Here is a 27,888-nt window from a genome sequence, read left to right as displayed (position 1 = left end):
ATATGTATTTGTGTGTGCTTACCTTTAGTATATGTTAATATACATTTATATCTACACATAAATATAAACACATGCATGCTAACATACACAGTACCTGTATTACAAAACTATAAATTCAAATTTATATCAAATTTATTTTATTTCTTCTATTATAATAGTTAATTTCATATCAAATGAGTCCTCCCATATCAAAAAAAGGGAACGATTTCTTTAGACTATGACAAAAATAAAACTGTTATTTAAGGAAATTTTGAGATGTGTGACCATTTTGAAAATTATTTCTATAAAATTATTTTTAGGTCTCCACTAGATTGCTAGGTATTTTATAAAACCAAGAAATGTTAACATCACTTCTATATTTCATATTCCGGGATCTTGCAGGTTTGAAAATTGACAATCTGAAGCAAGTAGGAGAGTAATATGATCATCAGAATCTTAAAAAAATTGAAAGAATCAAATCCAACAATAAGGAATGGTTAGGTAAAAAAAAAATACTTGATGGGATATTAGGAATCCATTAAAACAATTATTATGAAAATTATGTAAAAAGTGTAAAAATTCAATTTAAAATATTAAAATGAATGATGTGTACAAAATTGTATGTATCTGAAAATATGCACACAATATGAAGAAAGGAGAAAATTAGTTTGTTACTGGGGTAAACAAATGTGAGAATTTTTTTTTCAGGTCTCAAAATGGTTAGATATATATATAGCAATATATGTATTTAAATGAAATAAAAAGTGAAAATAAACAGCAAGTTATGCAAATATAAGTAGCTTTAACATTTTGTCTTTGAACAAAAAGAACCTTATGGAAGCAATTCGATTTACCAGGAGGAACTGAGGCTAGATACTCTCTTTTCTCCTCATATTCTACCTTTTCTGCCATTTTTCCTTCTTTTCATAGTCCTCTAACAAAAACAAACAAACAAACAAAACAACAACAAAAAATCCCTGAGTTCCTAGTGCCTGAAACATTGGTAGGCAGCTATTAGCATTTGCAAGAAGCTCTGGATGCCGTGATTCTGACACAGTGCTGTTCAAACTTAAAACAACGCAGTACAGGTTCAGGTTAAATTCTTGAAAGTTCATATACATACCTCTCTTTTGAAATTAGGTGCTTCTGCTCAGAACACACACTAACAAATAGAGATACCAGAGAATGAGGCTGAGCAAAGGATTTGAAAGAGCAGGTTGCTTTGGTGAGATGGGGGGCACAGCAGACCATATCCTGAAAATGGGTTCTGCATATGCTCTCCAATGGACACATATATGCTATATTTCTTATGTGTTTGATTTTCAACAACTGGGCAGAAGATGGAGATGAGAGGTAAGATACAGAGTGGAGGTTGGGAAAATTCATGGATAGTTTTGCTTGAAATTCCCCTTTACTTCTCAGGGCAAATTTCATCATTACTTTGGTGTACTAATTATCATAATTTAATGTTAAATAATGATATTTGAACATATTCCAAGATAAATTCTATGCAGAACTATCTTTCCGTAGCATCAACTATTTTCAAATTGTCCTTAGGTAATTTTTTACACACTAAGAAAAAGATTTTGAATACTACTGATTACACCCAGAAAAAACAAGGCAAAGCTAGGGTGACACACACAGCACGGAACAGAATGTCATCAGTAGGGAAAAGTGATATTTTCAAGTAGATTAGATAATAGTGAAATTAAAAGAAGGAAGATTGGAAAATAGAAAGTGTTTAAATACTCAATGATTAGCTATGTGTGTTCTTAGAAGGAAAAGATATTGTATTAAGTGCTTAGGATAAAATAGTGAGAAAGTAACCAGAACCTTACCTAATGCAATATGAAAAGAGTGATTCTATTTCTAAGGTGATTTGAAAGTTGCTAGGATTATGTGATTCAAAAATGAATAATCCATATTATTTTAAGCCTATTTCTTGCCTTTCTTAGAATAAACATTTCTATTAGAGTCATCTTGACTTCTACATAAAAATATTATGATACTCATCCATGGCATCTCAGAAGTTGTCTGTCCATAGGATGCTTTACGGTGATAAGAGAATCTCAGCATATGAAGAACTGATGATACCAGGTTACACAATAACTTGTGTTTGCCAATTTTATGTCTTCTCCAAAGTCTAGATTTTTTCAAAAGTGTCATAATTCTGACAACTTGAAAAAGCATCGATGATCCAAACATGCAGTAAAAAAACAGGACATATATTCCAAAAAAGGAAATGTTTCTTTCAGATAGAGTTGCAGAGGATGTGATCACAATAAAGAAATCAGTCTTACATAAATGCAGTGATTGCCAGAATTCTCCTCCATCAAAGCTGCTCAGAGAGAGAAGAAATACTTCTAACGCCACCAACCTCAAAATGACCAAGACTGCAAATATTTGTATTCTTGGATAAAGGAAGAACGCAGGTGAATTGCAATATATAAAAAAACCATATATATACAAATATATATGTATATACACATTTTTTTTGCCTTCATCTTCTTTTTCTCTATTTCTAGTACTCCATGAGGTGTTATTGTTTGTACAAATATCGATATAATTTGTTCTTATACAAATTATCCAGATTACTGAAATTTAGTTATGTATAAGATGCTAGCTGGTGAGACTTCTAAATGTAATAGTTCATGTTATGCTTAAACATAGGCAAACACTAAAGTAGTCAAGCAAACATACTAAGTGAACCATCCATAGACTGTTTATTTTTCATTTATTCATGATCAAATTTGATATAATTTAGAATATCCTGGCAATTTGGTTGGGCTTGGTCATTTTATTGTTAATTCTACACGTATATTTGTAGAATTAACAATAAAATGCTCATTGGTAAAATGTTTAGCTGGGTGAAAAAATTCTGTACATTATGTCACAGATGTGAAAAGACATGTTTACTTCTTTATTTTCTAAATAAATTACCTTCCCCACCACCTTAGCCATCCCCCACTAGGTAGTAGAAAGTAAATGGCATTCCAACACATATTTAAATGGATAATTTACTGATGACAAGTTTTTTGGTATAACTGCTAAGTATCTTTAATTTCCTATTTGTTCTACTTATTCCATCCAAGTATTCTTAGTTCCCTGGAGTGTGGAGGGACAGGAGAGAATTTACATGAGATTTTGGCAGCCAATATCATACACTCTCCATATGTAGTACCTGATTTCTCTAACCACAGGGTGTGTTGCTGCCTTTGTTTCTGAAGTCAATACCTGGTGTATCCCACTGTCTGTTTTTTCTCACTTGCATGAGGACTCAGTAGCCCTCTTCAGGTGAATTAAATTCAACTCCATGTTCATTCTCACTGGCAAGATAAACATCTGTGAATTTAGTCATACTCTCCATCCTGCTCACTGACTCAGGTAATCTACCTACATCTCTTTCCTCTCCATGGCAAGATCACCAGCTCTCAAATCAGTTGCCTTCTGGGTTCCCCCAAAAGGGCAAGGGGAAAATCTGGGCCCTATCCATTGTATATTTAAACAGATCATCCAAGGGAGACCAAACAGCAAAGCTTGCTGCTTAAACACATTCTGCTGTCCGGTTTATTTTGATATTGGCTGAGTTTCATACTGGTATGGAGCAGGCAGCCCAAAAGGCATTCTCTTTCCAGAGTCCTACTTTCTTCAGATCTTTGTAAGAATCTCCCCCTTTCTGGGTCATTGCCTAGAGAGAAGAAATCAGAAAACGTATGTCTAACTGCTTCTCTCTCCATTCTCTTTGCTTCTTTCTGCATCTTCTTTCTATTATTTTTCAAAAAATTGTTTTGGAACAAGAAGAAATGTACTTTTGCTATCCCTCCACATCACAGAAGCATGCAACACGTCATCAGATGGCAATTTACAGAGTAACCTCATGATCCTTGCTGTCTCCACTCTCCTCTTCAACCCTGGCCTCATATCATATTCACCTGGAAAGCTTCAGACATAAGACATATACTATGGTCCTCTAGCAGACTCTGAGTTACTGTTTTTTCAAGCTTTCTTGGTGATTCTAATCACAAACTTCAATTTAGCTGGAATTAAACTTTCTTTGCTCCATACCATCTCCAATTCCTACAACAAAGAGCAAAACTCCCGATATTTTAGTTTCTTTAGAATCCAGCAGACTCTTGAAATGTATTATGAGACAATCCTCTGAGCAGATAATTTAAGGTTTGGTTCTTGATCTGATTAGATGGTGATAAAAATTTGATTCTCAGGAAGGTCGAAGCTAACTACTGCTCCCAAATTCTCACATTATGTTAATCTTAGATTTTAAACATTTTTTCTGGATCAATTTTCTTCTTAAAAATTTGATTTTGTCATGAATAATTCTCAGACTCTGTCTCAAAATTCTTTTTTTCTTAAAAAAATAAACTACAAATCAATCCATATAATAGAAAATGTATAAAAATCTACAAATAAACTATTTCCCAAAATAGATATATTCTCAAAAAACATGCTTTTTAAATTATCATTAACACAGCACAATAAAAATAAAATAGTAAAATAGAGGTATACAATTTTATTGACACCACCAACCAAGTCATTATGTAACCTACAATAAGCATATTCTTCCAAGAGGTAGTAAATAATCATTACAATAAAAATAAAGATACACCAGTTTGGCTTAAAATAGTTTCCTTATAGTTGTTGTTTTAGAAAAATAAAAATTTTAGTAGTAACAAACACAAAGGGGTAGAAAAACATTTTTTTATTGGCTTACAATGCATAATTGACATTTATAAAATGAAATCCCTAAAACTAGGTGCATTTCTCTACTGTAGTCTATTTCTTTTTTACTCTTTTTGGCAGAAGAATATTAGGTAACAGGGTAGAAAGCTTCATTTAAAGGTTGTAGTATTTTTTAGCTATCCTCATCATTGATTGACTCAATAGACAGCCATCAACCTAAGAGATGGTGGAAGATGGAAAGAAGGGAGTCTTGAACTTCCTGGGGGATGGTTTATGAAAATGGCATCAGGTCAGATACTAGAGAGGACTATTTTATCCAGAGTCTGGCTCAGACTCAAGAACAGATAAAACCTTCAGTTTAATTCTATTCAAATCATGGCTTTGAATTTCAAATGTCAAAACAGCACAGTTCCATGATGAGCTAGACAAATGTGTGCTTCTCTTGGGGGCAGTCATTTTGGGCCGGTGGAGAGGCTCTGTAGGAGGAATTGTATGTTCTCTCCTTGTTCTCATCCTCAAAATGGTTAAAAAAAATAAGAGTACAATTAGTTTGGAGTATATACCACAAAAAAAATCCCAGGGAAGATGTTTGAAATGGATTGAATTATGCATTGCTTTACCTATATTTCATATTTTCTTTTTAACCTTTAAATATTATTTTGCAGATGCAAATTTATAACCAAGTATCAAGAAGTGATTTCTTTTCAACTGTCAGATCACTGAACAGAAGTTTAAATTATTAGGAAACGTTCACATATGAGAATAAAGTGGCTCCATTTCTATAGGAATACGAGTGCCCGCAGGAACGGCAAATTCCGACAACCCAGCCTGAGCAGGACTTCCCCTGGAGCAGAACAAAACAGCACGCTCCAAAGCACTGATCTTGACTCGCTGCGTAAAGGTCACTTGGGTGCCTTTTGGGAGATATTTCAGACACACTGAAGCCGCTAAAGCAAAAATCAAAATGTTTGAGGGGCAGCAGCAGTAAGGCAATCATTCCCTTTGCTATCTCTTCATAGCATCAGTGTGACAAATCTCTCACAGTGAAAATAACTCTGAATGGCCCATAGGCTACCAGGTGAGAAGACAGACACAGTGTGGCTTTAGTTTAAGGGCAGATGAACAGGGGGAAGGGTTTAAAGGAAAATCTTTTCTTTTTACCTGATGCTGAGTTTCCCACTTGTTTTTTTAAATCTCAATGACTAGTATTCAGAATGACATAACTTCACTGGGAACTATTTTAATCATCTTTTCATATGAAAGAATCACTTGGAAAATGTGGAACTGAGAATTAAATACATATTGATTATTTATGATGAACCCATAGGCCTTATCTATGGATTATATTGGACGACATAGAATTCTCAAATTTTAGATCCAGAAAAGGCAGTGAAAGTCATCAAGTTCGAACTCTCTGTAAATAGATGCAGATGCGGAGCCCTGGGAAGGCGAAGAAAAAGCTTTGCCCAATAACAGAACTTCGTGAGGGAGCCTGTCAGAGGTGCTCAGGTCTCTTGACTGTTCAAATGCATTTGCTACGCAAACAAATGTATATTTATATAGTTTCCCCAAAACAAAATTGTATATGCTAAGTATACGACATTTTAGACTTTTAAAAAAAATCCCTTTAGACATTCCAGAGTATGAGTAAATATATAACTAAAATGAAGAGTCAGATTTACTAGACCATTGCCTTTAAACTCCCATCTTTTAAAAAGTATCCAAAAATGTTGCTGCTTTCCATAAACATATCTATTGCAATCATATTATTTATTATCTTAAATAAAGATACAATTAATAATTAAACCAGGATGATGGGTATAAAGTGAAACTGCCCTAGGATATTGGGATGCATATTTATCCTTAAAATACTGTATTTCCTATTATGAAAAACTATTTCCTATGTTTAAATAATAAATTAATTATTATTGTATGTGTATGCAGCTTAAAATAATACTTTTCATTTAAACTGTCATTTACATGTCTAAAATTATATTTTATGTGTGTAAACAAAATTCTGTACTTCTCTGGGTTGTTGAACAAAGTGTATTGTAAAAACATAAGCATGATGGAAAATTTGTGCACTTTTCACAGTAATAGGCTGGCCTCGTCAGAAGACAATAAGAGAGAAAGAGCAATGGAAATGTACCTCTACATTTTAAATTTTTTCCTAGAAAACTTTATTGATATTGGTTGAACTTTAATAAAATCAAATTTCAAACACGTTGATCCTGGTAATTATTAAACAGGAGAGAGATTTGTTTACTTAAAAAAAGTGGTAAAAGTTTGAATGGCACATGGGAAGAGTTAATAATAACCCTAACTATAATTCTCTATTTACTATTCAATTACTACTTCACTGCAATTAAGACAGCTTCTATAACTATGATAGAACAGTTTCAGAGATTTTGAGAACATGATATTTGTCTGACCGTGATATTTGCTCTTTTAAAAATTTTCTTTGTAGTATTTGATGAGTGCAATTATACGAAGCATTGTACTAAGTTGAATAATCCTGATTCCACCACCCAGTTTAGGAATTAGAACATATTTCACATACTCATATGCTCCTTTGGTATCACATTACTCTACTTCGCCCCTCGAAGTAACCACTATCCTGAGTTTTGTATTCAGCACTTTCCATTTTCCAAAGAGAGATCAATCACATGCTTATAGCCTTAAAAACAATAGTATTAATTATTGCTTTATTTTGAACAATATAAAAAGTGTGTAGTCTTTTGCAACTTTTTGTTGTCTCAATCCTATATTTCTAAGATTCTTTCATGTTATGTTTACCTATAGTTAGTTTATTTGCACTCCAAAATAATTGTGCATTTTGTAAATATATCACAATTTATTTACAAATTTTGTCATTCACATATATTACTATTAATAAGAGATTTTCATCCAAGAACTTGACAGTGCAAAAGCATAAAGATACATGCACCCCTATGTTCATTGCAGCATTATACACAATAGCCAAAACATGGAAGCAACCTAGGTGCCCATCAAGGGACAAATGGATAAAGAAGATGTGGTATTTATACACGATGGACTACTACTCAGCCATAAGAAATGATGAAATCCGGTCATTTGTGACAACATGGATGGACCTTGAGGGTCTTATGCTGAGTGAAGTAAGTCAGAGGGATAATGTCAGATACCATATGATCTCAATCATAAGTAGAAGATAAAAACGACAAAAAAAAAAACACATAGCATTGGAGATTGGACGGGTGGTTACCATTGGGGAAGGGAGGAGGGGGGAGGGCAAAAGGGGTGATTAGGGTCACATGTGAGGGGATGCACTATAATTAGTGTTCGGGTGGTGAACATGATGTAATGTACACAGAATTCGAAGTATGATGTACATCCGAAAATAATTTAAAAAAAAGAATTTTTTCTTGAATAGTTACTGAATTTTATGAAATGAATATATATGTGAGGGGTCGGCTCAGTGGCCAAGTGGTTAAGTTTGCGTGCTCTGCTGCGGTGGCCCAGGGTTCGGATCCTGGGCGCGGACATGGCACCACTCGTCAGGCCATGTTGAGGCGGCGTCCCACATCCCACAACTAGAAGGCCCTGCAACTAAGATATACAACTGTGTACAGGGGGGTTTGGGGAGATAAAGCAGAAAATATATATATATACATATATATATATATGTGAGTATATAGATTTATATGTATATTTATATTTAAGTATTCCAATATCCAAGTAATTATTGTGCTGTTGACTCTCAGTCATTATCCTCTTTGTGTGTGTTTGTGTGTGTTTTAATATTTGATTGTTATCTTCTATTTTGTTAATCACATTCAGTGGAAAATCTAAATTGAGGTTGCTTTTTTCCCAGAGTAGTTTGGGTGTGTTTCAGTCAGGAACTCGGGGCAGTATTCATTTTAATCCAGACGCCTTAGTCAGAGTTTACCAACTGCTGTCTCCACAGTACATTTCCAGACTATGAAGCTCACATAGTGGCATTTACTCTTGACTCAGTTTCACATGCCGTAGGCTATTCTTACTACATACCCAGCTTTATCCAGTAGCTTCCCATTCCTCAGCACCCTACCCACCCCATGGTGGTGGAATGGCTCTTTGGAGATATCATCCTTTCTAGAAACTCAGCAATTCAATACAAAATTTGTATTGTGCAAGAGCTATTTGTTTTGTAGTGCAAGGGTCCTTTGGAGGATCTTGTGTGCTACCCTACTGAAAGTGACACCTCTAAGTATTTCCAAAAGTGCTATTTGCTCTTAATAATTTTCTCAGGTTAAAAAAAAAACCACTCACAATATAAATCCAAAATACATGGAGATTAGTTTTATGTATAGGAAGCCCTTGGAAGAATGCACATAATATATGGTATTAAACTACCGCTGTATTATAACATCACTGTTATTAAGGAAAAATACTCCTGAATGTGAAGAGTTCAAATAACTCATCCATCTTGTAACAGTCACTCCATGCTCAAAAATAATATTTTCCTTGCAAACAGTTTCACATAAGTATAAATCTATAAATCATTTTATTCTTTTGAAACTCTTACCTACCTCGAAACTGTGACCTATTACAAAATCTCAAAATGAATATGACTCTTCCTATATACAGGAAGCACTGATTGGGGTCTAAACTGTGCTAGATGCTACACTAAAAGCTGTGACAGATAAAGACATAAAGGAAATAATCCTTGCTCTTAAAGGGTTACAATCCAATGGCTTTCGAGTTTAAAAGTTAAAAAGAAAATATTCCAAAAATGAACCCTAAATTGTGAAATATTGTGATCACCTCCGTACACTTGTGCCTCTTCCTTTTTTAAACTCTGTTAGCAAGTCTTAGTGATAAGAGCTGGAGAGACATTTTGAAGTCAACCAAAGATACGTGGATGAGAGAAAAAGATTTTCTTTTAAGCTTAGAGTTCAAATGCAACACATATTCTGTCATAACATAGATTCGCAAGGATATATGAGGCAGGTAAAACAGATCTTAGGCCAAGATTACCTGGATGTGTTTTAGACTCTATTAGCATTTTTGAAGCAAAAATAGATCATTATTGGGAAACCTAAACAAAGGCAGTCTCAAAGGCAAACTGTCAGTGTCCTAGACATACTAGGAGAAAAGAAATTTTAGTAAGTAGTAATTATCAAAACCAATTAAATATTGAGCTTTTACTATTTTGCAAGTACACTGCAAAATGTACTCATGTGCCTCTCTCATTTATTCTTCCTACGAACAAATAATTGAGTTCACAGAGCTTTTGCTTATTTACTCACGGCGGGTAACTGGCAGGGCTGGGACTTATTCCACTAATAACTTCTCTCTTTCTCCCAGTATCTGGTGGCCCTTGGAATCATATCTCTGTCGGGAGGGGATTTATCAGATGTGTGGCCAATTTGTCCTTTTCTAATTCCATTCAAGAATTGTCCTAACCACATGTAGGTTTCCTTACTTGAATTCTAAATGCTGGTAATGTGGACTTTGGGTATACCTGATTCGTGTGGAAGTGTTTGCTATTGGAAACCAAGAAGATTGTTTTACTCATCAGACAGGTGAATATTTTATAGTTTTATTTTTTTGATTGCAAGAATAATAAGTATTAAGCTGAAGTTTCATTTTTTTCCCCTATAAGTTCATTTATTAGCAGCAAGCTGAAACATCTCTCAGAATCCAAGGACAGGATCTATGGATAAATTATTGTAAAACTGTTTTTATCCAAAAGCCACTGAGAATCAAAATTGCTACTTCCATACTCACTTTCTTTGAATTGTCACATGGTTACTTCCACATCTTTCTCTGTACCTTTGTTTTGTTCTGTCTTTATACAAACCGACTTTCTCAACTTTTCAAAGCACTTAGCCATGCCACAGAATTACATTTTCAAGCGTTAGGTACAGCTATAGTCAGACAGTAAACAGATTTGTTTTTTATTTTTATTTCATCTTCAAGCTCTCAGGAGAAAAAAGTCTGAATTGGCTATCTCCAAATTTTGTCCTCTTCTACTTCATTCAAAGTGGCCAAGGTGTTGGAATCATGTGGTAGAAACATAGATAGCTGTCGTAGGGGCTAGCTCTTTGCCCAGAAAAGGGACAGTATTCTCTAGGAAGACACTCTCAAAGATGTGCCACTATCCTATGGGCAGGGGATGTAATGATAATGTAGATATTAGATATTTTCAGCTACTATCACATTGTTTTGTGTTAAATTAACCAATTAAGACTGCCTTCTGCCAGAGTTCATGGCCATTTAGACAGTATATCGGTTTCTAGGGCCTGATGCTCCTAAGCATTATCAAAAGTGACCCTCTGAACCTTCAAAATAACAACCCAGATGCAGCTTGAATTCCCTTGGCTTATCTGTGTACAGTACATAGTATCTTAACTTCACTAAGCATATGGAACTGGAAAGGTCCTCATGATAACCTGAGTTTGATCTTCCAGGCAACCTATGGCCAAATGCAGCATTCTTCTACAAAGGATACTAATAGTTGGTAAGATGTACTTGAAACACACATAAACATGGGTCAGCCCATTGGCGTAGTTGTCAACCTTGTGCACTCTGCTTCGGCGACCTGGTGTTTGCAGGTTTGAACCCCTTGCATAGACCTACACACCGCTCATCAAGCCATGCTGTGGCGGCTTGCCACATACAAGATAGAGGAAGACTGGAATAGATGTTAGCTCAGGGACAATCTTCCTCAGGCAAAAAGAGGATAGTTGGCAACAGATGTTAACTCAGGGCCAATCTTCCTCAAAAAAAAAAAAAAAAACCCACACATACACACATGCATACACACACAGATTTCCAAATACCTAGTTTACACAATGAAGCAAACGTGTAATAACACATCTTGTGCTTTTAGATACTTAGGAAAAATCAGAGCAACAACTTTCTCAGATTTACCACATCAAGAACAGCACTCTAGAATCTTTTCATAAAACAAATGGCAGTAACTGTAGAGTGAAATGATTACTATTTCCTGATGAATTTTAATGTTCAAATCAAGCAACGATATATTTATATGTATGCATTTTTACATAAGAAAAGGAATGATATTTCTATCAAAACTTTTCCCTTAACTGGTGTGCCAGTGGATCTACTACCAGGGAAAAAAAGGCAAGGGCAGATCATTAAGTTTAGTGTGCATTAATTAATGATGCATGTAAATGAAAGCTAACTTTCTCCTACAACAGCTTCCCCAAGCACAGTTTTGTCGGTTTGAGCGAATGGAAGGATTGATGGCAAAAGAAAATATATACAATTGGTTCAGAAGCATTTAAAGTGATCATTTCCCCCTACTCTTTATTGCTTATGTTAAATAACTAATGACAATGGAAATTTAGTGCAAATTCATGGAGTAAAAATGTGTCTTTTATTAATACCAAAGCGATATGGGGATGATATTTGCCAGTGATGGCCAAAAAGGAAAACACTTATAAATGGATGATAACTAAAACTTCTGTATCATAGCAAGTTAGCTAAACAACATATGAAGCTGCATTGATAAATGTAAGGCATATGAGAAAATGGAATCTGTATTATTAACTTCATTTCTGACATCATTGTTTGAAACTCATCTTTACATAGAATGCTCAAAAAATCAATCTTGGATTTACAATAGATAGGGAAATGAAAATAATATTAAAATAAACAAACTCTTATACATATTAAGTACTTACACATATTATACATATTAAGATTTAACCAATAATCTTGCATTAGTTTTACCATATCAAAGTTTTTTTCATGTTTTATGGTAGTTTAAATGGAAAATGCTTTTTATAAAGAACTGTGAATAAATGCATTTATATTTGATGCATTAGTTGATTAAATATTTAAAAATTAATGAATTTGAATATAGATAGAGGATCACCACCTATAGAATATAATTTTTAAAATACTGTCAGTCACTGAAAGGCAACTGAATGGTATTTCTTTGTGTTGGTCGTTTATTTCAGACTTTGCTTTTGTTGCTTTAAAAAAAACAGTATCTTTTCCTACAAGTCATCAAATCATCATCCCAGAATGACATCTTTAAAAACTGTATAACAAAGAAAAATTAATAAAAATATCATATTCATACAATCTACACAATTAAAATTACTACAAAAGGTCAGAAATATTAGACTTTTTTGACATCTCTTTCTTACCTGCTTGTGAGCATGGTCATATGAATTAATGTGATTGTCAAACTCCTGGTGCTTATAGTACTGCTTGTCACAGAGTTCACAGTAAAAATTGGCCTTCAGATCTTCCAGGGCTTTCGCTATGGTGTTCTCCTTCTCAGCGTAGTCCTGAAAAATACAATTTAAAGGAAGGAAGCAATTAGCTCTCCCCTGAGTTGACTTTGTTCTGACAGTTGTCAACTTTAGTATAATAACTAGAGTTAGAAATTGACTATAAGAGACAAAGAGAAAAATAAAGCAAACACCAGCAAACCAAGTTAGAAGAAATTACGAGTTAAAATAAAATAAAAGATTAACAGAAGAAGCCAAAATATAAATGGTGGAAAAGGATAGCAGAAACAGAGAGAAGGAAAGCAAACCATAGAAAGAAACAGAAGCTTTTGCTTGAACAAGTTCCAAGTTGTGTTAGCATAGGAAAAAAATGAAAATTTTATAGCTATGTTGATTCCACTGTTGACTTTGGGCAAAGGCTTAGTTAACATAAAACTTGTAAATTCTAAACAACATCTGAAATGTGCCCCGTTTGAAGGGGTCCATACTGATGTACAGTATTCAAGCTCAGTATTTTTGTTTGCTTGTTTGTTTCCTTAAATATCTATAGAGTAACTTATTCATCCCAACTAGATTTCATCCCACTAATGTTTTCATCTTGACTCATATCAATTTAGGTTGAACTTTAAAGTAGTCTCTCGTCTTTACAAAATGAGATTCTTTTCTGCAAGTTATTTACCTAAACTGAAAAGGATTAAACTGTGTAAGCAGATTGCTTTCATCACGCTAACAGTAAATAAAGATGGTTATACAATCAAACCCTGGAAAAAATGAAAAATGCAGTCAGTTATCATTAGCTTTCATTTACAAGGCATAAAATAGCAAAATGTTTGGCTGTGACTTTTAGGTTTTCTTAAATCTAAATTTACTTGCTATTTCATACCTCCTTAAACATCGCTAGACATGAATAAATTTTACTTGTTGAAACACAGTCCAAGTCTTTTTCACTGAAGTGCTGATATGAAGAAAACCTAAATTTCAATCTCTACCATAGAATATATTATGTTACTAATTTACAGATTCTCTCATACTCAACTCCTTTAAAATTCAAAATAACTACATATTTTCAGGCCTCTTATGTGCTAGTGTAACACACTCATTCACTTAAGCGCTGGGATGTGGAGATGAAGTGACACAGTCTTTTCTATGGCAATGACAACTGTCCTTTCACTAAATATAGAGGCTGGAGAGGGCTCATAGTTTGAATGTTTAAATTACTTCTACAAAATTTAAAAGAGGTTTGTTAATTGTAATTTAATGAATGACTAATACTTTCCTTATATTATTGTATTATTGTACTACATATTTGTGCACACATCACATATCATAATGTTCACCGTTGTTTGTGTATACTCTGTAGTAATCAATAAGTACATTTGCCATAATCCATAAATATATTCTCCACTTTCTCACTTTAAAGGTGGTCATCTATTGTTATGTTTTATTAGTTTTATCAACTACAGTGCAAGAAGAGATAAATTACAAAATCAAATTGTTCATACATGATTCCATCAACTTCAATAATTGATTTACCATTTCTCAGCAGATTTGTGAAATATTCTCTCTTATTTTCTTGATGACTTCCAATAGGTTTTAAAAAAGTTAATTTGAAAACAAGTCATATAGACCTAAACTACTTTCTGAATTTTACAAAACCTTCAAAATAATACTTTGTGGATTAGCCAATTTAAATGAAACAAAAATTAAGTACTATGATTTCATGGCTAAAGTGTGTGAAGCAGAGATAAAATTCCAATCAATATGAGTTATATTATAATGGCAATAATTTTTGGTTCAAAGCTGAATTAGTTCTCAAAATAATATTCTTGAACAGCAATTTCTTTGCAAACTAGATGATTCTCTCCATTAATTATAATTACAGTTAAGCTACTTCATCTCTCTAAATATTTGGTTATTTCTTATTATGCTGCATTTTTTCTTCTTAAGACTGATATTCCTCCAGAGAAGCAATAATTGTTTCCCACTTATTCTTTCCACAAACATAGGGAATTTTTGAGTAAAGCCAACTGAGATTCTTACGTAAATTGCATTCTCCAAAAATATTAGCCTTCACCCAGGTTTGAAGAGAAAAACAAATCTAAAAATAATAGCTAAGATTTATTCAGGGCTTGTTTAGGGTCAGTCACTGATTAAGAATTTAGATGTATTAACTCATTTAATCCTCATGAAAATTATAGAGATGTATATTCTGGACTTTTCCTCATTTTACAGGTAAGGAATGTGCAGCCCATATTTGAACCCAAATAATCCTGTCCATAGCATTTCATTACGTTTAAACACTTAAGCACATAAAAAAGTAGAGAGAGCAGTGTAATAACCCCCACATACCCATCACTCAGCTTCAACAATGATCAACTCCAGGCTAACTTGGTTTCATCTTATCCTATCCTATCTCACATCCTTTCCTCTGCCCTACATAGGTTTTAAGGAAATTCCCAAGTTCATCTAACGGTATCTGCAAATCTTTCAGTATGTATCTCTAAAACAGGACTTTTTAAAAACATAATCACAAAACCAATAAACCAATATCAGACCCAAACAAACAAAACAATAAAGAAACATCAATCATTTCTTATCACCAAAAATCCAGCCAATGTGTTCAAATAACTACAAGTGTCTAATATTTTCAATTAGTTTGTTCACAATAGGGTTTCACTAAGGACCGTATCTTACCATCATCTGATGTTGCTCAGTCTCTTTTATTCTATAGGTCTTCCCTTTCTTTGTTTTATTCCTCATTGAAACTTATTTTTCAGAGAAATCTTTAAATTATACTGCACATTTTGAAAAAACTGCTCAGAAATATAGAAACATTACAAGAATATGACAGCAAATCTTCATAAGAACTTCATGTAAATAAAATCATTGCTAATATTTTGACACACAATTGTTCTCCTGTTCTATCTCTCTCTTCTTCTAAGATATTAAAAAAAATACAGTATAGCTACAGCTAAGGGTGCAATAGATTACACAGTAAGGAACATTCTGGGCTAGAACTTTCAAGTTGATATGAACTGTAGTAGAGAGTCAGTGCTGTATTCTAGAAAATGTTAGAATAGAAGGGCTGGTTATTGTATATGTGTCATAAGGGAAAGGAGTCATATCTATTGCCACTGATAATACATTTTTTAAAATGTATGAACACAAAAATCAGCCCTTGTTAGGCGACATGCCTCGTTAGGCAACATGCCCATCGTCCCTCCCCTTCCTCCATGGTGGGTGGTACTGAAAGAGGCATTGACTGACATTATAAAGCACAATAACACATATTCAATACAGCCAACCCACTGCAGAAGGTAAGAAATACATTTGAATAGGATGAAAGAGGAGCACAGCTGCTCATATATTCTCAATCCCAAACTTTCCCCCTCTATCTGGCAAAGCCATTCCGTTCAACTATGCACAGAACTTCCGTAATGTGCCAGTGAGTGAGATGGCAGAAAGGGAAGAGGAAAGGGACAGGCTGCTTGTAGTTAGTCAGGTCGTCCAAACCCACCGCGTTTCACATATAACTAAAAGCGGTGAAGGTTGAAACTTTACTTTAAGGAAAGCAGTATATAATTCCTAAGTTATAAAGTCAGGAATTTTTTAATATACATTAGCAACTGTGCAGCACAATACATTTGCAGATAGCAACCTGAAACAGAGAAGTCAATGGTTTATCCACAGTTCCAGGGCCATTCCATCCATTATATATACATCCAACATATATAACTATTTATTAAAAAGTGAATTGTACCAAAGTAGGGCTTGTAAGGGAGAAAATTTTTTTTTTCCAAAATGACGCATCTCATGGTGGCTTCAGCATAACATATATCAAATGATATTCAACCTCTCTTAAAAGGCATCATCTATAACTGGGTGCACTGGAGTAACCTTCCCTGAGGAATGTGAGCTCCATGAGGGCGGGGATTTGTACCTGTTCTGTTTACAGCTGTATCTCTAGAGCTTTTAACAGAGACCAGCATTGGCAGACACTCAACAAATAATATTAAAGAATATAGTAGCACTGCCCTTTTTGTTTTGTGTGTATATACAAAGCAAACAGAAAAGAAACTAGCAGCACTAGGTATATAGTATTATGAAAATAGTTGTGCTCATGCTTGGGATTGTGGTACCCCATCATTGGGGGAACACTTGTAGCACTAACACCAAGTTACGTCATATACAAATTATCGTTGCTAAATAGTAGTTGTAATCATATATTACATCTTGATATTTCTGCTAAAAATAGTCTATTTAGAGTAGTTAAAATTGCAAAGATATAAACAGATTGGGCTCTGTTAATATATGATTATTTTCAGTGCCATAAAGGAACATTTATATGTAATTAACACTTAAAATAGTTTGGAAAATCTCTCTTTCTCTCGCTCTCCCTCTCTACTCCATAAAGAATGAAAACATCCTTTGGGGCCAGCCCCGTGGCGTAGTGGTTGAGTTTCTGCACTCTGCTTTGGCTGCCTGTGGGTTTTAGGTTCGGATCCTGGGGCTGGACCTGCACACCAATCCTCTGGCGATGCTGTGGCGGCATCCCACATACAAAGTAGAGGAAGAGCTGCATGGATGTTAGCTTGGGGACAATCTTTCTCAAGAAAAAAGAGGAAGATTGGCACAGATGTTAGCTTGGGGACCATCTTCCTCAAGCAAAAAAAAGGAACAAAAACATCCTCATGATTTATATTCAGACTAAATTTTATTATAGATTCTTTAAAGAAAAGAAGAAAAAAGAAAGCCTTTGTGAAATTTTGATTATAATGGAAATATTAATCAAAGAAGAGATGGCACAACTGTTCCATCTTCTAGAAGAATATCCAGACAGAAGACATTTCATTTAGAAATCCATAGTTTTACTTCCTATAAAATAGTACCCATCTTCTGGGCCATATCTCTTGTTCCAGTCATTACTTAAGTGATTAGTTCTGAGACGGTCTCCAGCAGCTGCACGTAGTACCACTTGACTGCCTTTTGCCCCAGTTTGTGTCAAGACATTGTTCCTTTCTGGCTAAGTCCAAGGTTTTCTCTAACTCATGATATGGGAGCTTGCGGGATTTCCTTAGCACTAAAAAAAGGCACAACCCAGGAATGCTGAGGAGGTAATACCAGATACGTCCACCCTTGATTACTATGGAAGGTAAGAACTCAAGGATAAATTATTTCCTCTTTTATCTATCAGACATACATCTCTGAGCACACTTTCAAGATTCCACAGAGGGTCCCAGAGAGATGGAGCACCAGTTACCTGTAATAGTGGCAAACAGTCTATCCTCATGTTACTTTTCCTTCTTTCTTCTTCTACTTTTCTGGAACTTCATTTCTGCTTCCTGGGATCACTTTCCAAATTAACTACCTGCACAGAAGCCTCTCTCCTGGGCTTGACTTTCAGGAAAAACTGGGATAAGATTGTAAGGTTTTTGGTGTTTTCTATGAATGTCTTCCCAAAAAGCTACAGTTTCTAGAATAATTTAAGATGATATCATTTTTCAGTTCAAAATATTCCAATGGTCCCCACCCATTATTAGAATAAATATCCTTGTTATGACCTACAAGTCCTACCCTACCTGGATCCTGGCTACATCTCTGTCATCATCTTCTAGCATTCTCTCCATCTCACTTTGCTTTAGCCACCTTTATTTCCTTAATATTCCTGAAATTTTCTTAACTATCGATGCACTTGACACTTGGACTTGTTTCTTATTCTCCCTAAAATGTTCTTAGACCAGATGTTTGTATCAAACACTCGTTCACTTGCACATCTCCGCTAAAATGCTATTTCCTCAAAGATGACTTCCTTTGTCATTTTTCTAGAAGAGAGACACTTTTTATTCTCGCCTTTCCCTCTTTTATCTTTCCTGTTAATATAAAAGAGAGAAAGTTTATTCAGGAAGAAAATACCTTTGAATGCTTTGGGCACTGGAGTCTGAAAGCTATATTAACAATAAGGGAGAGATGGAGTACAAAAGAAGTCACTTGGAGGAGGCCAGCCTGTGGCTGAATGGTTAAGTTTGCATGTTCCACTTTGGCAGCCTGAGGTTCACTGGTTCAGATCCTGGCTGGGGACATACAGACCATTCACCAAGCCATGCTGAGGTGGCGTCTGACATACAGAAACCGGAATGACTTACAACCAGGATATACAACTATGTACTGGGGCTTTGGGGAGGAAAAAAAAGAGGAAGATTAGCAACAGATGTTAGCTCACGGCTAATGATCTTAAAAAAAAAAAAAAAAAAGTAGTCATGTGGAAAAACTGACGTTAGTCTTTATCTGGTTTAAATCCTTTTCCTACTAGGCAAGAGGGCAACCATTTCTGAGTGGCAAAAGGCAGTGCTATTGTCTCAAAATATATTTCATTTTGTTCTGAAAGGCTAGGTTCTATTATCTCAAAGGCTAAAGGATGGATAACAACATGATTTTGAGGAATATAGAAGGGACAAATACAGGTTGAGTCAGAAAGTCACAATTTCATCAAAAGTCACAGATACATTGAACAGAATTATAATAAAAGTGAGCATTTAAATGTGAGGGTTTTTTAAAGGATTCCACAGAAATGCAAACTTATCCACACGACCATCAAAGGTGAAGGCAGAGACTGAATACCGAAAAGGCTATGTATTGGATATCATATCTCAATGGCCAACTCTGGTGAGCTAAATCAAGTACAAGCCAAGAGTAAGACGAAGTATACCTCAATATCCATGTTGACAAGAATTGGAGCAAATAAACTTTCACAACACTGATAACTTGTTTCAGAACTAGTTTCAAGGCAAGAGGGTTCACTCATAAGGTTTTATCTACTACTATTCTGTGATTATTTAGCTGATAACAAGCATCAGATAGATAGTATGGTTTCTAAGCTTAGAAGCTGTTCACATCAAATAAGGATGGATTCCCAAACCTCAGCTGTCAGAGTACAGTCTTGTCCACCTCACTTGGCTACACTCATCATCAAGACGATGCCTCTTTGGAGGCATGTGTTTCTTTTTTCATCCACGCCTACAGGAAGCCCTATCCTGTGACTAGTACTTATTAGACCCACTGGCTAATTTAAGCCAGAATTTACTACAACTTGAGAAGGTACCAGAAGACTGAGTTAGACTTTTTCCTTTACGTTTGGAAAAATCTGAGGAAAGTATGTTTTAATAGCTGGCTGAAATTTAACATCACTCTGCAGTCTCCTTGTGCATAAAGCAAGGCTGTGGAGGATCTTGTTTTCAAGGCCAACCAGAAAAAGTATATCAGGTTTTCTGAGGCTGAATGCTAGCTGAAGTGTATAGGATTCCAGTTCATATACATAAAATCTCATTCAAATATATAAATGGAATTCTATATAAATCCGTTTTGCAAAGAGTCTCAGAGTAGAATATGAGTGGTAGTAATGTAGGCTATTTGTTTCTCCTTAGAAATATCTTAAATTTACAGGCAGCACCCATTTTCTCTGAAAAGTAGAAGAAAAGCATTTAATGATCTGATGCATACTTGTTACTGTCTCGGTTACAACAGTAATCTAGGGTAACAGAGAGCAGTTTTTGTAGTAAATTCTCTCGCTGGTTATCTTAGCTTGAATTCTCCCAGAAATAGACACTGAGAAAAGTAGCTGAGTTTAAGTGGTTTATCTGAGATCTCAGGAAATACTGGTAGAAAAGTGGTAAAGTGAGAGAGAGGAGGACGCTGATAAAGATTTCTGGTTTCAACTCTGACAGGTACAGAGCTTGAAAGTCATCACTCCTGTGCTTACAACAAGAATAACCTATGGAAAATGAACATAATTCTTTTTCTTGGACAGAACAGAGGTCACAGGGTGAAAGAGCACTTCAAAATCTGGAGAGATAAGCACATTCAGAAATATAGAAACTAATGTCTGCTTACTTGGATCAGAAACTGCTGGAGCCATTAACTGGTAGGAACTCAAGTATTAACTTTGATGTATTGCTACAGGCTGAGTAAGGTCTAGTGTGTTAGCCAGAAACTCTTGGTGGGTACAATCTTAGAATAACTCAAAAACACTTTTGCAGGCTTTCCTTTCATAAATCCCACCAAGTTCTCATGATGATAATCTGAGACAGAACCCCTTGTGTCCTGGAGGGTGGATGGGAAGAATAACCATTGTGAAATAAGCCAAGAACCTCCTCTGTAACTAAGGCCTTCTCTTAATTCAAAAACCTTATTCCAGAGAGAAGAATTTACTTTCCCTACAGTCTTCCTGTTTCACACAAATTGTGGGGGCAACATTGTCAACAACGGTCATAGCTTCAAGAAAATAGGTTGGGAATTTCATAGCCAAAAAATGGAGTAGAGGCCTGGGCTAGAGAGAAAAAAAGAAGCTATAAACAGGAAAAACACAGGACAGTCATAGCCCTGAGATACAAACATGTTAAAGGATTAATATCTAATCAATGGTTATAGAATGCTTCCTTTCCCCCACACTTTACCAACACAGCTACAGGGCTCCAGTATAAAAGTGGGTTAGAGATGAAAGGGTTGAATGATACACACTCTCTCCGAGGAAGTGTCTATAGGGCAGCACAAAGTTAAATGGACACACACAATCAAGGACACTAGAGGAATTTTAAGCCTCTTGCACTTATAGCTACAGAAAACATTAGACACAGCCCAACACCTAGACAGATTAGCAGAAAACTTACTCTAAAGGTCTTTTCACCTCAGCTCCTATTACCTTACACATGTCCAGCTTTCAACAAAAAATTACACAGCATTCTAAAAGGTAAGAAGAAAAACAGTCTGAAGAGAAAAAGACAAGCACTAAAACAAGGCTTGGATCTCAGAACTTACATAGATATTGGAATCACCAGAGAGGGAATCCAAGATAACTATGATTAATGTGTTAAGATCTCTAATGGACAATGTAGACAACATGAAAGAATAGATGGTTAATGCAAACAGAGAGATGGAAATTATAAAGAATAATCAAAAGAAAATGCTAGAAATCAAAAACACTTTAACTGAAATGAAGAATTCCTTCAAGGGACTCATCTGTAGATGTGGTACAGCTAGGAAGGAATCAGTGAACCTGAAGATGTTTCAATATAACCTTACTACATTGAAAGGCAAAGAGGAAGGAAGGGAGGAAGGAAGGAAGAAAACAGGACAGAAGAACGTCTGAGAGCTATCGGACAGTATCAAATGGTATAATGTGTATTTGGAATATCAGAAGGAGAAGAGAGAAAGAATGAAGTGGAAGAAATATTTGAAGTAATAATGGTTGAAAAATTTCCCGAATTAACAACATATGCTAAACTAAAGATCTAGGAAGCTCAGACAACACAAAAAGTTATCAATAACAATAAAACAACAAACACCCACACACATCATATTTATACAGCAGAAAACTAAGACAAAGAGAAAATCTTGAATTTAGATTTCAAAATGTGGGAAAAAGCCTGGAGAAACAAGGATAAAAATTATAACATACTTTTTATCAAAAACCATGCGAATCAGAAGACAGCGAAATGCTGGATTTAAATATTTAAAATGTTGAAAGGAATAAACAAAAAACACACCACCAACCTAGAATTCTATATCCAGCCAAATATTATCCCTCAAAAGTGAAGTAGAAATAGATTTTTTCAGATAAACAAAAACTGAGTAAATTCATTGGCAGCAAATCTTCTCAGCAAGAAATGTTAAAAGTTCTTCATGAAGAACATGACATAGAAAAACTATTGGAGAAGGAATAAATTCAGGTAAAGTGATTACATATATGTTCTTAATTGATTCAAAAGTTAACTTCATTTAAAGCAATAATACTAAACGTGAATTGGGTGATTGTAGCATATAGATAAGTAAAATGAATCATAGTAATGTCAGAAAGGACTGGTGGAAAAATTAGGAATACTCTCTTATAAGCTACATGAACTACACATGAAATGGCGTAGTGTTATGTGAAGATGGAATTAGATTAATAAATATGTATGTTGTAAACTCTAGATCAATCACTAAAAAAGTATTAAAAAGCAGTATAATTGATATACTAAGAGAGGAGATGAAATCAAAACAAATAAATTGTTCAGTTAAAAACTGAGTAGGCAGAAAAAGATATGGAGAGAGAGAAGTAAAGAACAAACTCAACAAATAGAAAACAACTACAAACATGGTAGCTATTACACCAACTACACCAATAATCCCTTTAAATGTGAATGGTCTAATTACACCAATGAAGAGACAAAGATAGTCAGGGGAAGAAAAAAACAGACTATATGTGGTCTACAAGAAACCCACTTTAAAAGTAAAGTAATAGCACAGTCATGCATTCCTTAATGATTGGGCTATGTTCTGAGAAACACATCCTTAGGTGATCCTGTTGCTATGTGAATATGATAGAGTGCATCTACACAAACTTAAAGCTTAAAATATAAACACATTGTACAGCAGTATAAAAATATTTTCTTTCTTTATATCCTTGTTCTATAAGCTTTCTTCTGTTTTTAAATGTTTAAGATTTTTTTTCCTTTTTAAACTTTTTTGTTAAAAACTAAGACACAAGCACACACATTAGCCCAGGCCTACAGGTCAGGATCGTTGATATTGCTGTCTTCCAACTCCACATCTTGTCCCACTGGAAGGTCTTCAGGGGCAATAACATGTACGGACCTGTCATCTCCTATAATAACAATGCCTTTTTCTGGAATATTTCCTGAAGGAACCAAAGATTTGTTTACACCATCATCACCACAAACTGATGAGTAATGTGTAAGGCTATCATGTTACTACAGCTACAACTGTCACTAGGCAGCAGGAATTTTTCAGCACCATTATAATCTTATGGGACCACTGTCATATACGCAGTCCATTGTTGGCCGAAACATTGTTATGCGGTACATGATGTTACATTACATATCTATTGTAATCTCTCACCACTATGAAAGCAGGATCTTTACCTGCTTTGTTCATTGCTATATCCCCAATGCCTAAAAGAGTGACTAGAATAAACAAGTCTTTAAAAAATATTTGTTCAATAAATGAATGAACTGTAACTATAATTTTGGAGGTTGTACATGTCATTTATTGTTTATAGTCTTGAATCATGCTTTTGGTGGTCTGCACTATTTGATTGCGTGGAAAAATATGTTTGAAATACCCAAAATGCACACATTTTTTTCTACTGAGATTTAGAGGCTTACCACTTATAATCCTGGCTATCTAAACATCTGTGCAGAATTTAATGCATTTTACACAATAATTTTCCAAAGAATGATTTGTAATATTGTAATATAAATCAACACTGTCAACTGTACATGAAGTTATGACTCACTGATTGGTTTATTTTGCCGTGGAGAGAAGAAATGATGCACTCAGAGGTACAAATATCTGCCCTTCATGATGAGCGAAAACAAGTTTCTGATAGTGGATATTATTTATATACATTTATATATATATATGTATTATATATATTTTAGATAGTGGATATTAAGTCCATTCATTCAATAATCATTTATGGAGTGCCTATAGGTATTATGTACATCCTAGAGACACAAATATATATAACATACTCTCTGTTTTGTATTAACACCATTATGTTGGAGATAAAAAACAAAGACAACTTGTGTTGATTATGGCATACAGTCATTCATTGGTTAATGCGGAGGATACATTTTGAGAATGCCTCATTAAGCAATTTTGTTGTGTGAACATCAGAGTGTGGTTACACAAACCTAGATGGTATTGCCTACTGCACAGCTAGGCTAAATGGTACTAATCTTATGGGACCACCATCATATATGCAGTCTTTCATTGACAAAAACTTCATTATGCATACATTACTGTATATAAGTTATAATAATTCAGATTTCTAAAGAAGGCTACGGTGGGAGCACAGTGATAGGCAAATTCTTCTCATTGAGGGAATCAATACAGTCTTTCAAAATAATGCTTAATTCATTGAAAACTGAATTGGTTTCAGTAGGCGAAAGAAGGGTGCAGTGTATTTTGTATGCCAGGAAAAGTAAAAAATTTGAAATATACTTTTGACAAATTGAAAGCATTTGGTGTGGTCGGAGAATTTGGTGCATGTTGCAGAGTAGAGCAAGGGACTGTTATTGGTGGCAACGATAGAAAGATAAAGCAAAGGTCAGGTGATGAAGACGTCTCTATGTATGCTAAGAAGTCTGAATGTTTATAAAAGCTGATGGGGAAGTCAGTAAAGATTTTTAAGCAAGGAAGGGAGCTGATCAGATTTGCATCTAGGAAATGGATATGACTACAGGATAGAGAATGAAATTGGGAGAGAGTAAAGACTGGAAACAAAGAGGTGAAAAAAAGTAAAATCCTTAATAAAAAGTGTGGCAATTGGAGCATAGATGGGAATGCAGTGGAAAATCTGAGAGAGAGCACCACAGGAGATTGTGACTGATGAAATGAAGGATACAGATGAGAACTGTTCCAGTTGAATGACGGAGACAGAGGTCAAGGTCTTCCACAAAGATGAGTGACAGGGAGGTAAGAGAGTGTAGATTCCATCTTCCTTTAAAAGGGAAAGGTACTAGCTACTCATTCCTGGGATGACTACTCTGTTGAGCCTGTGGAATTGTTCTCGAACTTTTTAACAAGACTGAAATTTCCTAGAGCTTAGATATGAGATATTTAATATTTTCTGTTACTCAGGTTTGATTTCATTCAATTATAATGTTTCCCTATATGTCAGTTCATTCTTTGTTTTCGTTGTTAGATATTATAAACATAGTATAATACAATAAATCAAGACGTTCAGAACTACTATTATATAATAATAAAATTGAAAGGATATAATAAACATTTTAAAAATCAAAGCACCTTGAAGTTTGTTATATTCATTCAATAAAGATAGTCAATCTCCCTCTAGCAACTTGGACTGGAATGGTCCATGACTAAATTCAACAAGGGCTACTTGAAGGTCAAGATGGTATTGTGGATTCTTTTGGATTAGATAAGAAATTCGTATATTTTCTAATACTGCATTTTGGGAAGGGAAGATCTAAAAAGATTTGCATATTTGTTAAAATATATATTACTCAAAAAGATGGTCACATGGAAAAGGACAGATAAAAAGAGCACCTAAAAGGGCTCTTTATATAGATATAAAATGCAGATTTCAAAAAAAGGAAAAGTTGGACTCCTAAATATTTAAGACTAGTTCAACTACTTCCTAAACACATACATTTCTTTCTTTCTTTCTTTCTTTCTTTTCATTTCCTGGCTACAAAATGAAACTGTCTTGCTGAGAACAAAATAAGGTAAAATAATAGTCCTCAAAACTTTTAGCTTTATGCATTTTTAGAAAATATTTTCTCAAAAAGCAAGCACGCCCCTGTAGGTGTCACATCACAGGAGTTCCCAGACGCCTTGCAAAGATCATAATGCAACTACCACTTCCATAATAAGAGGAACAATATATGGAGACCTGCTGTCCCTCCCATTAGTGCCAGCAGGCTCTGCCCCTGTGGTTAATTCTGCTTTGTCTTGAACTCCAAATGGGAGTGATAGTCTGTGCACTTGATACGTTGTTAGCACAGCAGGAAAAACCCATTTAGAAATAATCACATATTTCAGGTACCCAAAAGAAAACGGATATTTTGCAAAGAGAAGCATTTTAACTTGAAAAATTTAGAACTAAATCTTGGGTGGAGAAGACACAATGAAGAAGGGAAGGACGTTAACATTAACCGATTGCCACAAATGAGCACTACACTCAAGTTATCTCTGTGCTGACAATATTAATCCTCAGGTGAAGATTACTGGCTCCATTTTACATACGAGGAATACAAGACTAGAAGGGTGAGGATAATTGGCCCAAGATCTTATACTGTGGAATGGTGAGTCGGGCTTTCAGTTGGTTCTTCTGGAGCTACCACTAACCCTCTTTCTATGCCTGACATTGCTTTCTATCAGGAGGAATCAACAGTGGCCTAAAAGAATTAACGGAGCAAAAAGATATATGTGGAATATAGATTTTAAAAGAAACTAAAAGTTTAAGGATAAATTATCTTTTTTAAAATATAAACTTAATTAAAATTTAAACATATGATAATGCAAAACACTTAATACTGTCTTTTAATTTAAAGGCATGATTGCCGCTTCACCAGTTTATTACAGGAAAACGTCATTTTTAATAATAACGTTTATATAAAGCTATACAAATGCTACAATAAAACTACACTAATCTTAAGGAGTAGATCAGTGATGTAGTTTTCCTTAGACACTATAAGTTGTTAAAATTAATTCATGAATATAATGTATCATAAATTGTTGCAGCATTAATTAGATAATGGAAACAGTATGATGATTTAGAAACATAAAATGTAGCTGTAATTAAACATGAATCAAAGTGTAGTGAGAAAATATCATTTTAAAAAATGGAATTGGAATTCTGTTTAGTAAAAGAACAGTATTTATTTAAAAGATACTCTGATGGATTCTCTGTGATGAAAGCAGAAGTATCTTTTATCGCTGCCTCCTGCCTTTACATTCCTAGAATGGACTGGGCAAGGAAAAGTCAGGAATGAATTGTTTTACCTGTGAGGAAAAGTCAGGAATGAATTGCTTTACCTGAAGAAGTTGAGAGATTCCGCATTTCTATGGCTCTTGGAAAGAAACATACAAGGACAAATGGGAAAAAAAACAAACATGAAAGATAGGGCAGGAATTCCAGCCAGATGATTAGATGACAGGGTTCACAGGGACAATGTGTGCAGAGAGAAAATCACTGAGGCAAAGATAAGAGAAAAGTCTTTGTGAAAGGGAAAAACCCATATTGCATTTTCAAATTGTTCACTTGCAACATTATGGTGAAACTCTTCTCTATTTCCCCCGGTCTTTAATAAAATTCACCAAGAGACACCGCCAAGAGATGGTGGTATTTCAGGGGTAAAAGCAAATTAGTTGATAACTATGGTCTATGTTCGAATAGACAGAATGTTAGAGAAGGGGAGAGCCCTTAGATGTTAGGCAAGAAGTTAAGAATGCTAAT

The 27,888-nt window shown here is 34.7% G+C and overlaps 1 protein-coding gene across 1 annotated transcript in view; it reads right to left on the bottom strand.

Moving 5' to 3' along the window:
• ZNF804A (zinc finger protein 804A) overlaps window positions 1-27,888 on the bottom strand; it is a 279,296-nt gene that overhangs the window by 51,289 nt on the left and 200,119 nt on the right. Inside the window, exon 2 of the mRNA XM_044768599.2 lies at window positions 12,822-12,965. Coding sequence (XP_044624534.1) covers window positions 12,822-12,965 — 144 coding nt within the window. The remainder of the gene's footprint in view (window positions 1-12,821; window positions 12,966-27,888) is intronic.

Source organism: Equus asinus, chromosome 4, assembly GCF_041296235.1.
Source record: "Equus asinus isolate D_3611 breed Donkey chromosome 4, EquAss-T2T_v2, whole genome shotgun sequence".
In the NCBI taxonomy this organism is placed as follows: Eukaryota; Metazoa; Chordata; class Mammalia; order Perissodactyla; family Equidae; genus Equus; species Equus asinus.
The sequence above is the reverse complement of the archived record's forward strand: the minus strand, read 5'-3'. Positions and strand labels throughout refer to the sequence as shown.